Here is a 12,976-nt window from a genome sequence, read left to right as displayed (position 1 = left end):
ATTTACTCCGTTTACGACACTTTAAAAGCCGAGAATTTTGAAATAAACAAAACATTTAAAGATAGAGATTATCGAGCAATCATCTAATGAAGTAAAATGGAAAACCCTGCTTACGAACCAATGGAGGTTGATCTTCTTATCGACACTAACGTCGATTATCCAATGGAAATCGATTATCCAATCGAAATGCCAGCGACGGAAGTAGAAATGAAAACAAACTTTTGTTTCGAATTTGAATTAAACGTTTGCGATTTGCAATTCAAGTTTAATTGTTCGATAAACAATTAAACTTGAAATAAAATGACTTAGAAAAACTTGAAATAAACCGAAAATATTTTATTGAAGTTAAGATTTATGAGGAGGGTTAACCGAGTCGTCTAGCTGTTGTCTTTAAGAAGAAAAAATGAATACTCGTAAAAGAATGCTACAGAGAATAGTATGTAAAATAAAATTTGATGAAATAAAATATTTACTTGCATTTAGACTTGTTTTGTATTTATCTTTAACTACCCAGATAGCCTTCCGGTAGAGGCCCAATGGTGGCCCAGTTTCGCTTGCGAGAGCGGCGCGATGCCGGCAATTGATCACGGCCCAATGTCAAAACGGCCAATGCCCCAGCATCGTTAGCCAGCACTGGCCCAGGATCATTTTTCAGCATTCGTCCGTGATCGTATGCCAGCACTGACCCGTTACTTTTAACCAATATACCCAGACAGCACACGACAGTGGGCCAGAATTCCGGCGAATCATCGCACGCCGTGTTGACTATATTAGTAACGAACCAGTACTGGCGCGAGTCTGGCAAGCTTCTGGCGAGTAGTCGTGCGCCATTGCAATAGCATTTGTTATTGGGCCAACACTGGCCCGATTGTGGCGGCAAAAGAGTTTTGGCCGAATGTCGTTTTGCCATAATCGTATTTATTTTAAATATTTTGTGCGTTATCCATCATGATCACCAGTTCCGCTTCTTCTAAAGTGGTTGTATCTATTAATCTAAATTTTAGAATGTGGGTTGTATCCACGCCAAATGATACTTTTTCTCATCCGATGATTTAGAGTCATGGGTTTTTTTCACAAATTCTAAACTCGCGCTGATTTCTCTAAAATTTAAATTTGTGGAATGCATTTGTGAAAAACAAAACGGCGCCTAGTAAGCGATTTCACAGCTTTAAAAAAACAATCAAAATAAGAGGACCAGGAATACCAAAAACAAAAAAAAATTTTTTTTAGTTTGCTAAGCCCAGCTTAAGTTTCTACTCAAGAAAATAGTTTAAACTCAAATGCTGTATCGATAAACAACAACTTAAATGATAATGAGACAGACTTGCAAGCCGAGAAAAGTGGTTCCTCAGAAAGATGTTCTCAGCCTTCAATATTTAGTTATTTAAAACAAAAAACTTAAAGAGGATGATGATTGCTAGAAAGTGAGAGAGAAACTAAAATTAGTATTCATTGAGAATCAGTTTTTAGGAAGCGATGCTTTATGCACAATATGCATAAAAAATAATCAAGTTCCTCCAAGAAAAGCAGTTAGTCGTTGTGAAGATTGTGGATGGCAACAGTACTTCTGTTTAGAATGTGCAACATCACATCATAGTAGTTGTAATATGTTTCATATACTGCAGTTATGGAAGGTAAATGTGTGCATATATATATATATATATATATATATATATATATATATATATATATATATATATATATATATATATACACATACATACAATATACTAAAATATACTAAACAACAACAATATACTAAAAATACTAAAATTATTTCAAAAATCTTATGCAAATAAAATACAAAATCAAAAACAATTTATTAAACATTTATGTAAATTATTTTTATATCATTTATATTTATTAAAGTCATTTTTCCAATTGGCAGCTATTGAATTTATTAATATAGACATATTGTTATTATAAGGAAAGAAAATTACTTAAGGCACTAGTAAAATTAGCCTAAATGAGTTTAAAATGTATTTCATTTGCCATCTCATATAAAACTATGTATGAAATAAGCATATTAATTTTTTTTGTTATAACATAAATAAATAAATGTTGTTCAGATTTCAAGAAACTAAATTATAACAAGTGAAGCAAGGATTAAACAAAACCATCATCAATTTGTTACAATACACACTTAAAAGTTCTTTCATCTAAAATTGCAATGTATTCACCTTAATCTAAATGTGATACTAAAAATATTCCTGACAGACTTTAATCACACAGGGCTTTTAATACTAAAACCTTGCAAAAGACACAGAAGTGGCCAAAATTTTATTTTGCTGCTTTTAAGTAGAGGTAAACCATCAGTATTCAATTGCACATAAAGAGCTGAAAAATTAGCAATTTTTTCACAAATGTGATTTAAAATACCTGTTAAACTAATTACTAAACCAAAATAAAAATTATCACCATCTGCTCCATGAGCAATTATAAAAGTCTGTTGAGCTTTTAAAATAGTTTTCACATCTTTTGGCAAACTAAGATGAAACAGATGGATAAAACATAGTAAAGTCTGACAGAGAATGTTTCATAACTATTATCACTACTAAGATTTTAAATATGATCAAGTTCAGTTTCAACATAAAGGTGTTATCAGAAAATATATTAACCACAGTTCCAAGAACCGAATCATTATTATCTACTATGTTTTCACTTATAGCAAGAAAAATTGTCTTTAGTAGATATGTATGAGGGAGTAACAGTTATCTCATCAAATGAGTTCTTTAGATAAACTATTTCACAATTGATATCTTCATTAAATATTTGTTGCAAGCAATTTAAGACAACTCAACTATATATATAACAACAACAACAATATATTATCCAGCAGTTAAAATAAAAAAATATATAAAAGTTTAATTTGGATGGTTCACTCTTATATTGAATTGCTAAAATAAGGAGAGTGACTATTGGCGAATTCATTTAATGAATATAATGCAAATGACAATAAATTACAACCAAGGTCACTTAAAACTAGTTTAAAACTAATCCTAATTAAATAAGATTAATCACAACACACCTGTCCGGAGAGCCTCAAAACATAAAAGTCATGCTCAAAAAATAAAACCAATTGGGTTTGGTAGCCCATACATCCATGTTTCAAAAAATAAAAAAATTGAAATCATCTGCCTATGTCCAAGGAAAAAAAATGACTTTGAATTTTCTCACGTTATTAGCTCCTTTCCTAAAGGCATAAGGAAGAAAAGATGATACTTATTTATGAATAACTATAAAATTTGATCACTAGAGAAAATGAAATTTGATAAAAAAATAACCATATAAAATAAACAAAATGAAACTAGATTGCTTTTATTGTTAATCCATTTTAAATTGCATAACCCTAGGGCTATTTTTACCTGCTATTTCGCTTTCTTTTAAAAGTCAAGTGTTTTAAACGTTTTTTTAAGGCCATATTTTTTGAATAGCTAGGTCCATTTTATTGCTTAGTACTTAATGTTACAGTGTTACATATTTATGTCATTTAATGGTGAAATAAAGAAGCTGTAAAAACATAAATTTTTTTATTAGTTGCTGACAATAAGCTAAGTCATTTATCAAATAAAAACACAAACAAGTACTTTTTGCAATTTTAACTTTACTTGGACTCTTTCAAAATGCCCAATAGTGCCAAATCTCATGAAGAGTGTAGAAAAACAGTGTGTGTTGTATGTATGAAAAAGTGCAATTCACCAATTTTTGGTATAGCCTTCGAGAGATTCAAAAACATTTTTGCAACAGACATTGACTTTTTGGACTCTAGAGTTCCAACTGGAATGTGTGGAACGTGTAGAAAGAAACTTAGAAGGGTTGAAAGAGGAGTATCTGTCAAGCTGCCTACTCTTTACAATTTTCAAACTATCAATGTTAAGACTGTGACAAGAGGTTCCAACTGTAACTGCCTGATTTGCCAAATTGGTAAGCTGAAGCTGACTGAAAAACATCCTTTGGATAATTCTACAACTTCAAATCCCACAAATCCCCTGAAAAGATGTTCAGATTGTTTGTCACCAATAGGGAAAGGCTTACCTCATAAATGCAACTCTATTTCTTTGAATTTAAACCTTAGAAAAATTTCAACAGAAAACAAAAAAGTTTTTGAACAGATAGCCTCTGCAACTATCAAAGTTTAAGAATCATCACCAGGTGGGACAATCTGGCTGTCAGTGACTGAGGGAGGTTGTCCATTACCTGTTACCCTCGGTAATTAAATTTTGTACCTTTCCTGTTTTTAATGGACTTATTTTGTCTGTTCTAAGATTACATTTCATAACAAGATTTTTAAAATTTGTCTTTAGGAGCATCATGTTCAAAATCAACAACTGCAAAAAAGTATAAGTTAAGCGCCCAAGACCTGCAAATTCAGCAAGCTACAGGCATGTCTAATATTGGAGTCAAAAAACTTGCATCAACACTAAATTTGGTTTCCAAATCGACTCTTTTTGAGCCAAACTGTTGAGCAAATTTTCATGAAGCAGGGTTGCAACTCGCAAATTTTTTTACAAAAACTACAATTGCATCATCAGGCGAAAAAATGCCACACAAAGAGTACACAGTTGTTCACTGCAAAAATCTCTCTGACTTTCTAGCAGATATTTCACTTAAGAGACAACTTCAAGCAGGTCATCTCATTAAAGTTGGGATTGATGGAGGTCGAGGCTTCCTAAAGCTTACAGTAAGTCTTCAAAGAATGAATGATGAAGATGATTCAAACAGCCCACCTTCAAAAAAAATCATCACCTCTCGAGCTCTAAAAGACAGTGGAGTTTAAAAGCAATTTCTTATTGCAGTTGCAGAGGATCTACATGAGAATTACAGCAACATCAAAAACTTTATTGAGCTTGTTCAACCTGGAAATGTAGACTTTGTGGTCTCTTGCGATTTGAAAGTTGCTAACATTTTATGTGGTTTGCAATGTCACTCTAGCTCGCATCCATGCCTATACTGTGATAGTGAAGCAAAGAACTTAGCTGAAAAAGGTGTGCTCAGGACGTTGTCTGATCTTCAAAATTGTTACACAGACTTTCTTTTAAAAGGTGGTGACATTAGGAGGGCAAAGTTTTTCAACAATGTTGTCCATGAACCATTTCTAAAAGCTGATCCAAGCAAATTCATTTTGGAACTAATCCCCCCAATGGAACTTCATCTGCTTATTGGGATAGTAAATCACTTGTTCAAAGCACTAAAAGAAGCATTGCCAGATGCAGATGAGTGACCAAAAAGACTCAACATCACAATCCAACCATATTATGGCAGACAATTTGCTGGCAATGATTGCCAAAAACTCCTGAAAAATATTGATGTGATAGATCAGCTCTTTGAGAACCTAGATTCATCAGTTTTGGTCATTGATGCATTCAAAAAATTCAGTGCTGTTGTTAGAGCCTGTTTTGGAAATGTCCTTGACAAGGAATATGAAAAAAAAATTGAAGAACTTGGGACATCTTTTTTAAGTCTAGTATTTGTAAGTGTGACCCCAAAAGTGCACATCGTTTTTTTTCACATTGATGATTTTATCAGAATGAAGAAAAAATCCCTTGGTCCTTTCAGTGAACAATCTTTGGAAGTTCTTCATCATGATTTTTCTGTTCAGTGGCAAAGATACAAACATTCAAAATTACATCCACAATATGGAAATTGGCTTGAAAGATGTGTGGTTGAATACAATAGCAAGCACATTTAGGTGAAATATGTTTGTTGCATCTTTAATAAACATTGAAACCTTGCTACTTTAGAATAAGTGTTTGTGACAAAAAAAATCAACTGAGAAAACACCAATGGATTTATTTAAACTGATTCAAAAATTTATTTATGAGATTAAATCTTCTTAGATACTTATTTGTTTAACCTGTGTGTAACTGCAATTTGTAAAAAAAAACCACAGTAAATAAAACCTATAATATTTAGAATTTTGAAACAGCCTTTGCCAGAGTTTAATTATAGACTTTATTTTAATAGTTTTTTTTATTTTGCGACAGTGTTTTAAGTTTAGAAATGATTCAAATTTAAAGAAAAAATGGTGGTTAAAGAAATGTTTTCCATTAAAAGTAAGGTCAAAATGACCGACAAGTTCAAAGTAACAATGATTTCCTACACATTGACAGATGGCTTAAGGTGGTCCTACACTCATAAAAGCTTATTTTTATAAAAAAAAAAATTTTTTTTTTTTAAAGCTTATTTTATTTATTCATCACTTGTGAATAGTCTCTGATTATATTGGATTGTAAACAAACTCTATTAAAAAAGATATTAGCTGTTATATTTAGGTATCTTAAAAAAGTATCCTTAGAAACGCCCATAGCAACCACATTTTGAGTTATTTTTATAAAAATCTTTAAAACATGATAACTTTGGACTCTTTTAAGCTTTTTATCTAATTTTTTTTTTTGATTTTTCACATAATTAAAAAGGATCCGGACGAGAGAAGGATATATAAAATAAAATAAGGAAAGTACTTTTTTATGAGACTAATGTTGGCCACTTGTCCACCAACTTTTCTATGTTTGTTTCAAATCTTGTAACTTTTTATATACTGTGAATAATATAAAATGCTTCTCTCATCCGGATTAATATAACTCAATGAGTATATACACCAATTTTCAGCTTGACATGATAAGTATTTTGATTGCTAGCTTGTCACAAAAAATGATAGTTTTTTCATTCATTTTTTAAATAATTGGCTAATCGAGACATTTTTTTTTTTTTAAAGTTGATTTTTGTAAATAGTTTATAGAACCACATTTTTGGTGAAAAAATTTAATCAAAAACTCTTTGCTTTCAAAAGTTAGTCTTTTCTGTGGAGGACCACCTTAATTTTTTATTTTTAAAGCCTTTATGTATAGACTATGCATATCAATAATAATAATATCAGTTTTATTATTTATTTCCTATTTTTGAGTGTGTCTTTTGTGGTTTGAGGCTCTCCTGGCGATAGAGCAAGGAACAAAAACACCCAAAAAATCAGTCTTTTTTTTTTCTTGGATGTAGGCAGATGATTTCAATTTTTTTATTTTTTGAAACATGGATGTATGGGGTACCAAACCCAATTGGTTTTATTTTTTGAGCATGACTTTTATGTTTTGAGGCTCTCCGGACAGGTGTGACAAGTAATGATAAAGGAACATATAATAGTAATAAAAAAAATGATAAGTTATTAACAGTAATAATAATAACAAAAAAGAAGACAAGAAGACAATAACAATATATATTGTTATTATCTTATTTTTTGTTGTTGTTATGATATATACTGATGTTATATGTATATTATATATATACAATATATATATTGTTATTATCCTTTTTTTGTTGCTGTTATGCTGTTATTTTGTTATTATCTTACCTATATATATATATATATATATATATATATATATATATATATATATATATATATATATATATATATATATATATAATAAGTTATTTAAAAACTTGATTATCTTATAGTTATTTCGATAAAAACTTTTTGTCTTCTAACCTTTAAATACCCTTTTCTTTGTACCATTTCTGTTTTATTGTTAAATCAACATGCATCAATGTTATTCAAACTGTTTAATGTAAAAAAATAGCTAACAATTATAAAATAATACTATTATGATGTGTGCTAACATAATCGAAATTTACATTATTTACATCATACGACATCAAAACTTTTTACAGCAGTGTTTACTACTGTAAGAGCTAGGATGTAGCACAAGCAATTTTAATTACAACATATTTTACAAATACATCAACATTATGTTGTAATAGCAAACGTACGCTTGCTATTAATATTACATTAAGTATTTTTAAGTATATTAAGTATATTCGCTCAGTAAAAACAATAAAAAACAGCAAAAGCAAGAAATTTGCAAAATATAACTTGAAAGTCTATTGTTTCCCTTCTATAAGATCATAATAGATACCCAGACAGCACACGACACTGGGCCAGAATTATTTATTTATATATATATATATATATATATATATATATATATATATATATATATTTATATATATTTATATATATTTATATATATATATATATATATATATATATATATATATATATATATATATATATATATATATATATATATATATATATATATATATATATATATATATAAAGAAAATAATAGCATGACAACAACAAAGAAAAGATAATAACAGTATTGTTATTATCTTTATTTTTGTTGTTGTTTTTGCTGTTATTAATTATCTTTGTTTTTATTATTATATGCTCCTTTATTATAACTTGTCATTAAAATAATCTTATCTAATTTAACTTAGTTTTAAACTCATTTTAAGTAATCTTGGTTGTAATACATTATATATATGAAATGATTTTGTCAATCATCACTTTTCTTATTTTAGCAATTCAATATAAGAGTGAACCAACCAAATTAAATTTTTATATTTTTTTTTATCTTAACTTCGAAATAATATTTTGTCCTTGTTACATATATAGTTAGAGTTTATTTAAAATGCTTCCAACATATTTAATGAAGATATCAATTGTGAAATATTTAATCCACAGAACTCCTTTGGTAAGATACCCCCTCATACACATCTACAAAAGACAGTTTTCCTGCTACAAGTGAAAAAGTTGTAGATAATAATGATTCAGTTTTTGGAACTGTTGTCAATATATTTTCTGATAACAATGTTAATGTTGAAACTGAACTTGATCATATTCAAAATCTTAGTAATGATAATGATGATAAAACATTTTCATCAGATTTGACTACCATATTAGCTGATTGGGCTGTCCACATTTAGTATCACACTTAAATAAAGTTAGATGCATTGCAATTTTAGATGACGGAATTCTCAAGTATCTATTGTTACAAGTTGATGATGGTTTTTTGTTTCACCCTTGTTTCACTTGTTATAATTTAATTTGTTGAAATCTGTACTAAGTCTATTTTCTTACATTATTACAAACAAAATTAATATGTTTATTTTATACATAGTTTAATATGAGGTTGTAATTGAAATATTTAACTTATTTAGGTTAATTTTACTCATGTCTTGAGTAATTTTCTTTATTGAGAATAACGATTTTATAACAACATTGTCTATATTTATGCATTCAAAAGCTGCCAATTGGAGAAATTACATTTAATAAATGTAGTTGGGATAGAATTGATTCCTATAAATGTTTAATAAATTGTTTTTGATTTCGTATTTTAGATTAGATTTTTGAGATACTTTTGGTATTTTATATATATATATATATATATATATATATATATATATATATATATATATATATATATACAGCTATTCATGAAAGTTTAAACGATTGCAGAATTTTTATCAAGTATGTTTGGTTTTTGTTTAATAAAAAAAAACTGTAAAATGATATCGAATTAATTTTTAAGAAAAAGTAATTAGCTTTAAAATGAGTATTAACATATTATAAAAATTTTAATATTTAGTTAGAAAAAAACAATTATAAAAAATCATATAGGAAAAATAAGGAGCACAAAAGTTTAAACGAATTGCAACATTCGAACAAAAAATTTAAAAAAAAAGCAAAATTTATATTTAAAGTGTCCTCCTTTGTTTTTATAGCAAAGATAAACTCGTTTATGCATTGATTCAACTAATTTCATGCACATCACGCGAGGTACCTTCAGCCAGTACTCATTCAAAAGTTGTTTCAAATGCTGAGTTGATTGAACTTCATAGTATGTCAATTGATTGTTGATCCAACACCAAATATTTTCGATTGGGTTGAGATCTGGTGATCTAGGGCACCAGGACATCACATTGAACTTTTTTTTCAAAAATATTCTTTGAATGAGTGAGCTGTGAGAGCTAAAGCCCCGTCTTGTTGAAAGATGAATTGCTTGCTTTTGCCATACAAGTGTCTGATTGATGGATATAAACACGTTTCCAATGTGTTCTTGTAGTTGTATTGATTAATTCGGCCTTTGTACAGCTCATAAAAGCCTATACCTAAAAACATCTCCAGATGCCAACCGAACCTTCACTGCCTTGTCGACGATGTTGCAAAAACCTGTCTGAATACTTCTCAGTTGCAAATCTTTTCACATTCTTCCCTTGCGGTTTACGACTTGAAAATTAGCTTCATCACTCCAAATAACATTTGCCCACTGTTCTACAGACCAGTCCAGCCTTTCTTTGGACCACACTCGTCGTTTACGTTTATCTGTGATTGAAAGAATAGGTTTTCTAGCAGCTGTTTACGTTCCATTACCTTTGTCCAACTATGTTCGTCTCACGAGCTCTCTGCTAACCTTTTGATTATTTTTTGAGTCGTTGTGCAAGCTTTTTGTAGCTGAGTCTGGGGTTTTCTCTGCTCATTCTGAATATACCACTTTTGTCACGGTTGCTGAGTTTGGATGGTCTCCCAGTACGCTGCATGTCGGAGATGCCCTTGGTAAGTTCCCAGGTTTTGATGGTTTTTCTAACGCAAGATTCAGAAACGTGAAGTATTTTGCCTATTTGAACGTTTGTGTGATTTTTTGTCCTCGCCATACCAATAACTTGCCACTTGATCTCACTAGAAACTGCTTTGCAACCCATTTGCACGCAATTGAAAATAATTTGAAATTTACAATATTTCAAGTTGATTTTATAAAATTTAAAAGCTGCCTGATGATGTTGCGATAAATTTTTTGATTGTAATTGACTCATTTTGACTTTATTTAAAAATAAAAAAAATTTTCGCCCCGGATTTATCAATTAATTAGCAAATAATTGATCCTAAATAAAATTGTTTAAACTTTTTTGACACCTCTTAATTTGTATCACCTTCCTTTTCATGAAATTTCTGAGTAATCAGTGATGAGTCGAAACCTACTTTTTTTAATTTTATTAACAAATAACCTATATACCAAATTAGAAAAAAAACTATTTTGAAATCTATTTCCGTTAGATTTTTATTCAAGAAAAACTGAAGATTAGATCTTAAAATCCTGTAATTGTTTAAACTTTCGTGTATAGCTGTATATATATATATATATATATATATATATATATATATATATATATATATATATATATATATATATATATATATATATATATATATATATATATATATATATATATATATATATATATATATATATATATATACACACATACATACACACACACTGCAATATATATATATGTTATATATGCATATTGTATTCATAAATTTAAGTTAAAGGTTGTAATTTATAACTTTTAAGTTTTTAATTTATTGATAGTTGTATTACATTCATTAAATTATTTTGTCAACGGTCACACACATACATATATTTGCGTGTGTGTGTGTGTGTGTGTGTTCGCAATAAAATGAACAACAACCTATTGTTAAAATAAACAGTTTCATAAATTTTTTCTTTTTTATTGTGCTTTTCAGGGTCTTCATTGACATCTAATTGATGTTCATCTGTCAGACAGATTCTTCCCAAAGTGAGTAAAGGAACATTTCATTGCTCTGGTCAGTAGCAGTATGCTTAGACTTTATACTTGCGGATATTTTAAGTAATTTTTGTATATGTTTATTTTTATTTTACTAGAATTTTAAAAATGAAATTTCTGAGAGATCCTGATTTTTACAGTTGAAAAAGAGGTGCTTATTTCAGTTGAAAACTTGAAAAAAACTTCATTGGGTAAGAAGAAATCTTTATCTTTATTTACAACATATATATGTATATATATATATATATATATATATATATATATATATATATATATATATATATATATATATATATATATATATATATATATATATATATATATATATATATATATATATATATATATATATATATATATAAAACGAAGAAACAACAACTATGTATGGTACTTAAAGTTTCATGCCTAGCGGCAATCATCAGCCATGAAATACAAATCAAAAATTTATAAAAACCGTTACAAATTGCAAAAATTACTGTATCGTGTGCTCTGATGTCATATTAGGAAAAAGAGGAGGAAAAGAAATAAAGAAAGAAAGAAAGCAATAGAGAAATAAAGAAAAGAAAGAAAAGAAAAGAAAAGAAAGGAAGAAAGAAAGGAAAGAAAGAAAAGAACGAAAAGAAAGAAAAGAAAGGAAAAGAAAAGAAAAGAAAAGAAAAGAAAAGAAAAGAAAAGAAAAGAAAAGAAAAGAAAAGAAAAGAAAGAAAGAAATAATATAGGCCTAGTCACCAGTATCAAATTTCGAAAGAAGAAATTTATTTCTGTGCCTGTATTTTGAAACCAATTTGTTCTTCTTATTCAATAAGGTACCTTCATTAAACATAATAATCATGTACTTCTCATGCAGGCATAGCATGCAACATTTTGTGGCCGGGTTGTACGATTTGCAATTTTTGATTATCTTCCACTTAACAATAGGTGTGAAATTTTCTTCTTTCATTTTCCATATTTCTTTCGATAGTGTTGTGTCGTTCTTATATTTTTCAATGTTAAAGGATATATATATATATATATATATGTATATAAAGGATATATATATATATATAAACACACACACACACACACACACAATGTAATTATACATTAAAGTTAAATATTATGTTCAGGTGCTATAAAAATAAATCATTTAAACTCGGGAGCATCAAGCCAAGTGGTTGAGTGTTGGCCGAAGAGTATTTTCAGCATTAAGTAGATCGAAATGGTGAACTAAAACCTCGGGAAGAACGAAAAAATTCGTTGAATAAATAGTACTATTTCAATCTATCAATATCTGTACAATTAAAATTATTTTTGTCAATTTGAATTGGAATAAATTTCAAAAAATATTTATTTTTGTATTTGTTTTTTGTGCGATATCACGTTTTCTTCAGAAATGGCTAATAATAGCGTGTTAGTGTATGTATATTGTTTAAGAGTAACGGGTCAGTGCTGGCATACGATCACGGACGAATGCTGAAAAATGATCCTGGGCCAGTGCTGGCTAACGATGCTGGGGCATTGGCCGTTTTGACATTGGGCCGTGATCAATTGCCGGCATCGCGCCGCT

The 12,976-nt window shown here is 28.9% G+C and overlaps 1 protein-coding gene across 1 annotated transcript; it reads left to right on the top strand.

Annotated features, from left to right (window-relative positions):
- The first annotated feature begins 96 nt into the window (after window positions 1-96).
- LOC149882200 (uncharacterized) lies at window positions 97-12,755 on the top strand. Its single transcript, XM_090065906.1, has 5 exons — window positions 97-201; window positions 1,422-1,634; window positions 11,369-11,449; window positions 11,529-11,621; window positions 12,537-12,755. The coding sequence occupies exons 1-3, from the start codon at window positions 97-99 to the stop codon at window positions 11,378-11,380; spliced, it is 330 nt and encodes a 109-aa protein (XP_089922032.1). The 3' UTR covers window positions 11,381-11,449; window positions 11,529-11,621; window positions 12,537-12,755.
- Window positions 12,756-12,976: the final 221 nt, after the last annotated feature.

The sequence above is a fragment of the Hydra viridissima genome, unplaced genomic scaffold, assembly GCF_058129835.1.
Source record: "Hydra viridissima isolate aposymbiotic clone 2 unplaced genomic scaffold, HvirCarnegie_v1 scaffold_11, whole genome shotgun sequence".
In the NCBI taxonomy this organism is placed as follows: Eukaryota; Metazoa; Cnidaria; class Hydrozoa; order Anthoathecata; family Hydridae; genus Hydra; species Hydra viridissima.
This window is presented reverse-complemented; position numbering and strand designations above follow the sequence as displayed.

Coding starts and splice junctions, on each gene's coding strand:
- LOC149882200 (XM_090065906.1), top strand. CDS start 97: ATGGAAAACCCTGCTTACGAACCAATGGAGGTTGATCTTCTTATCGAC. Junction 202..1,421: donor TCGAAATGCCAGCGACGGAA/GTAGAAATGAAA, acceptor GATGATTGCTAG/AAAGTGAGAGAGAAACTAAA.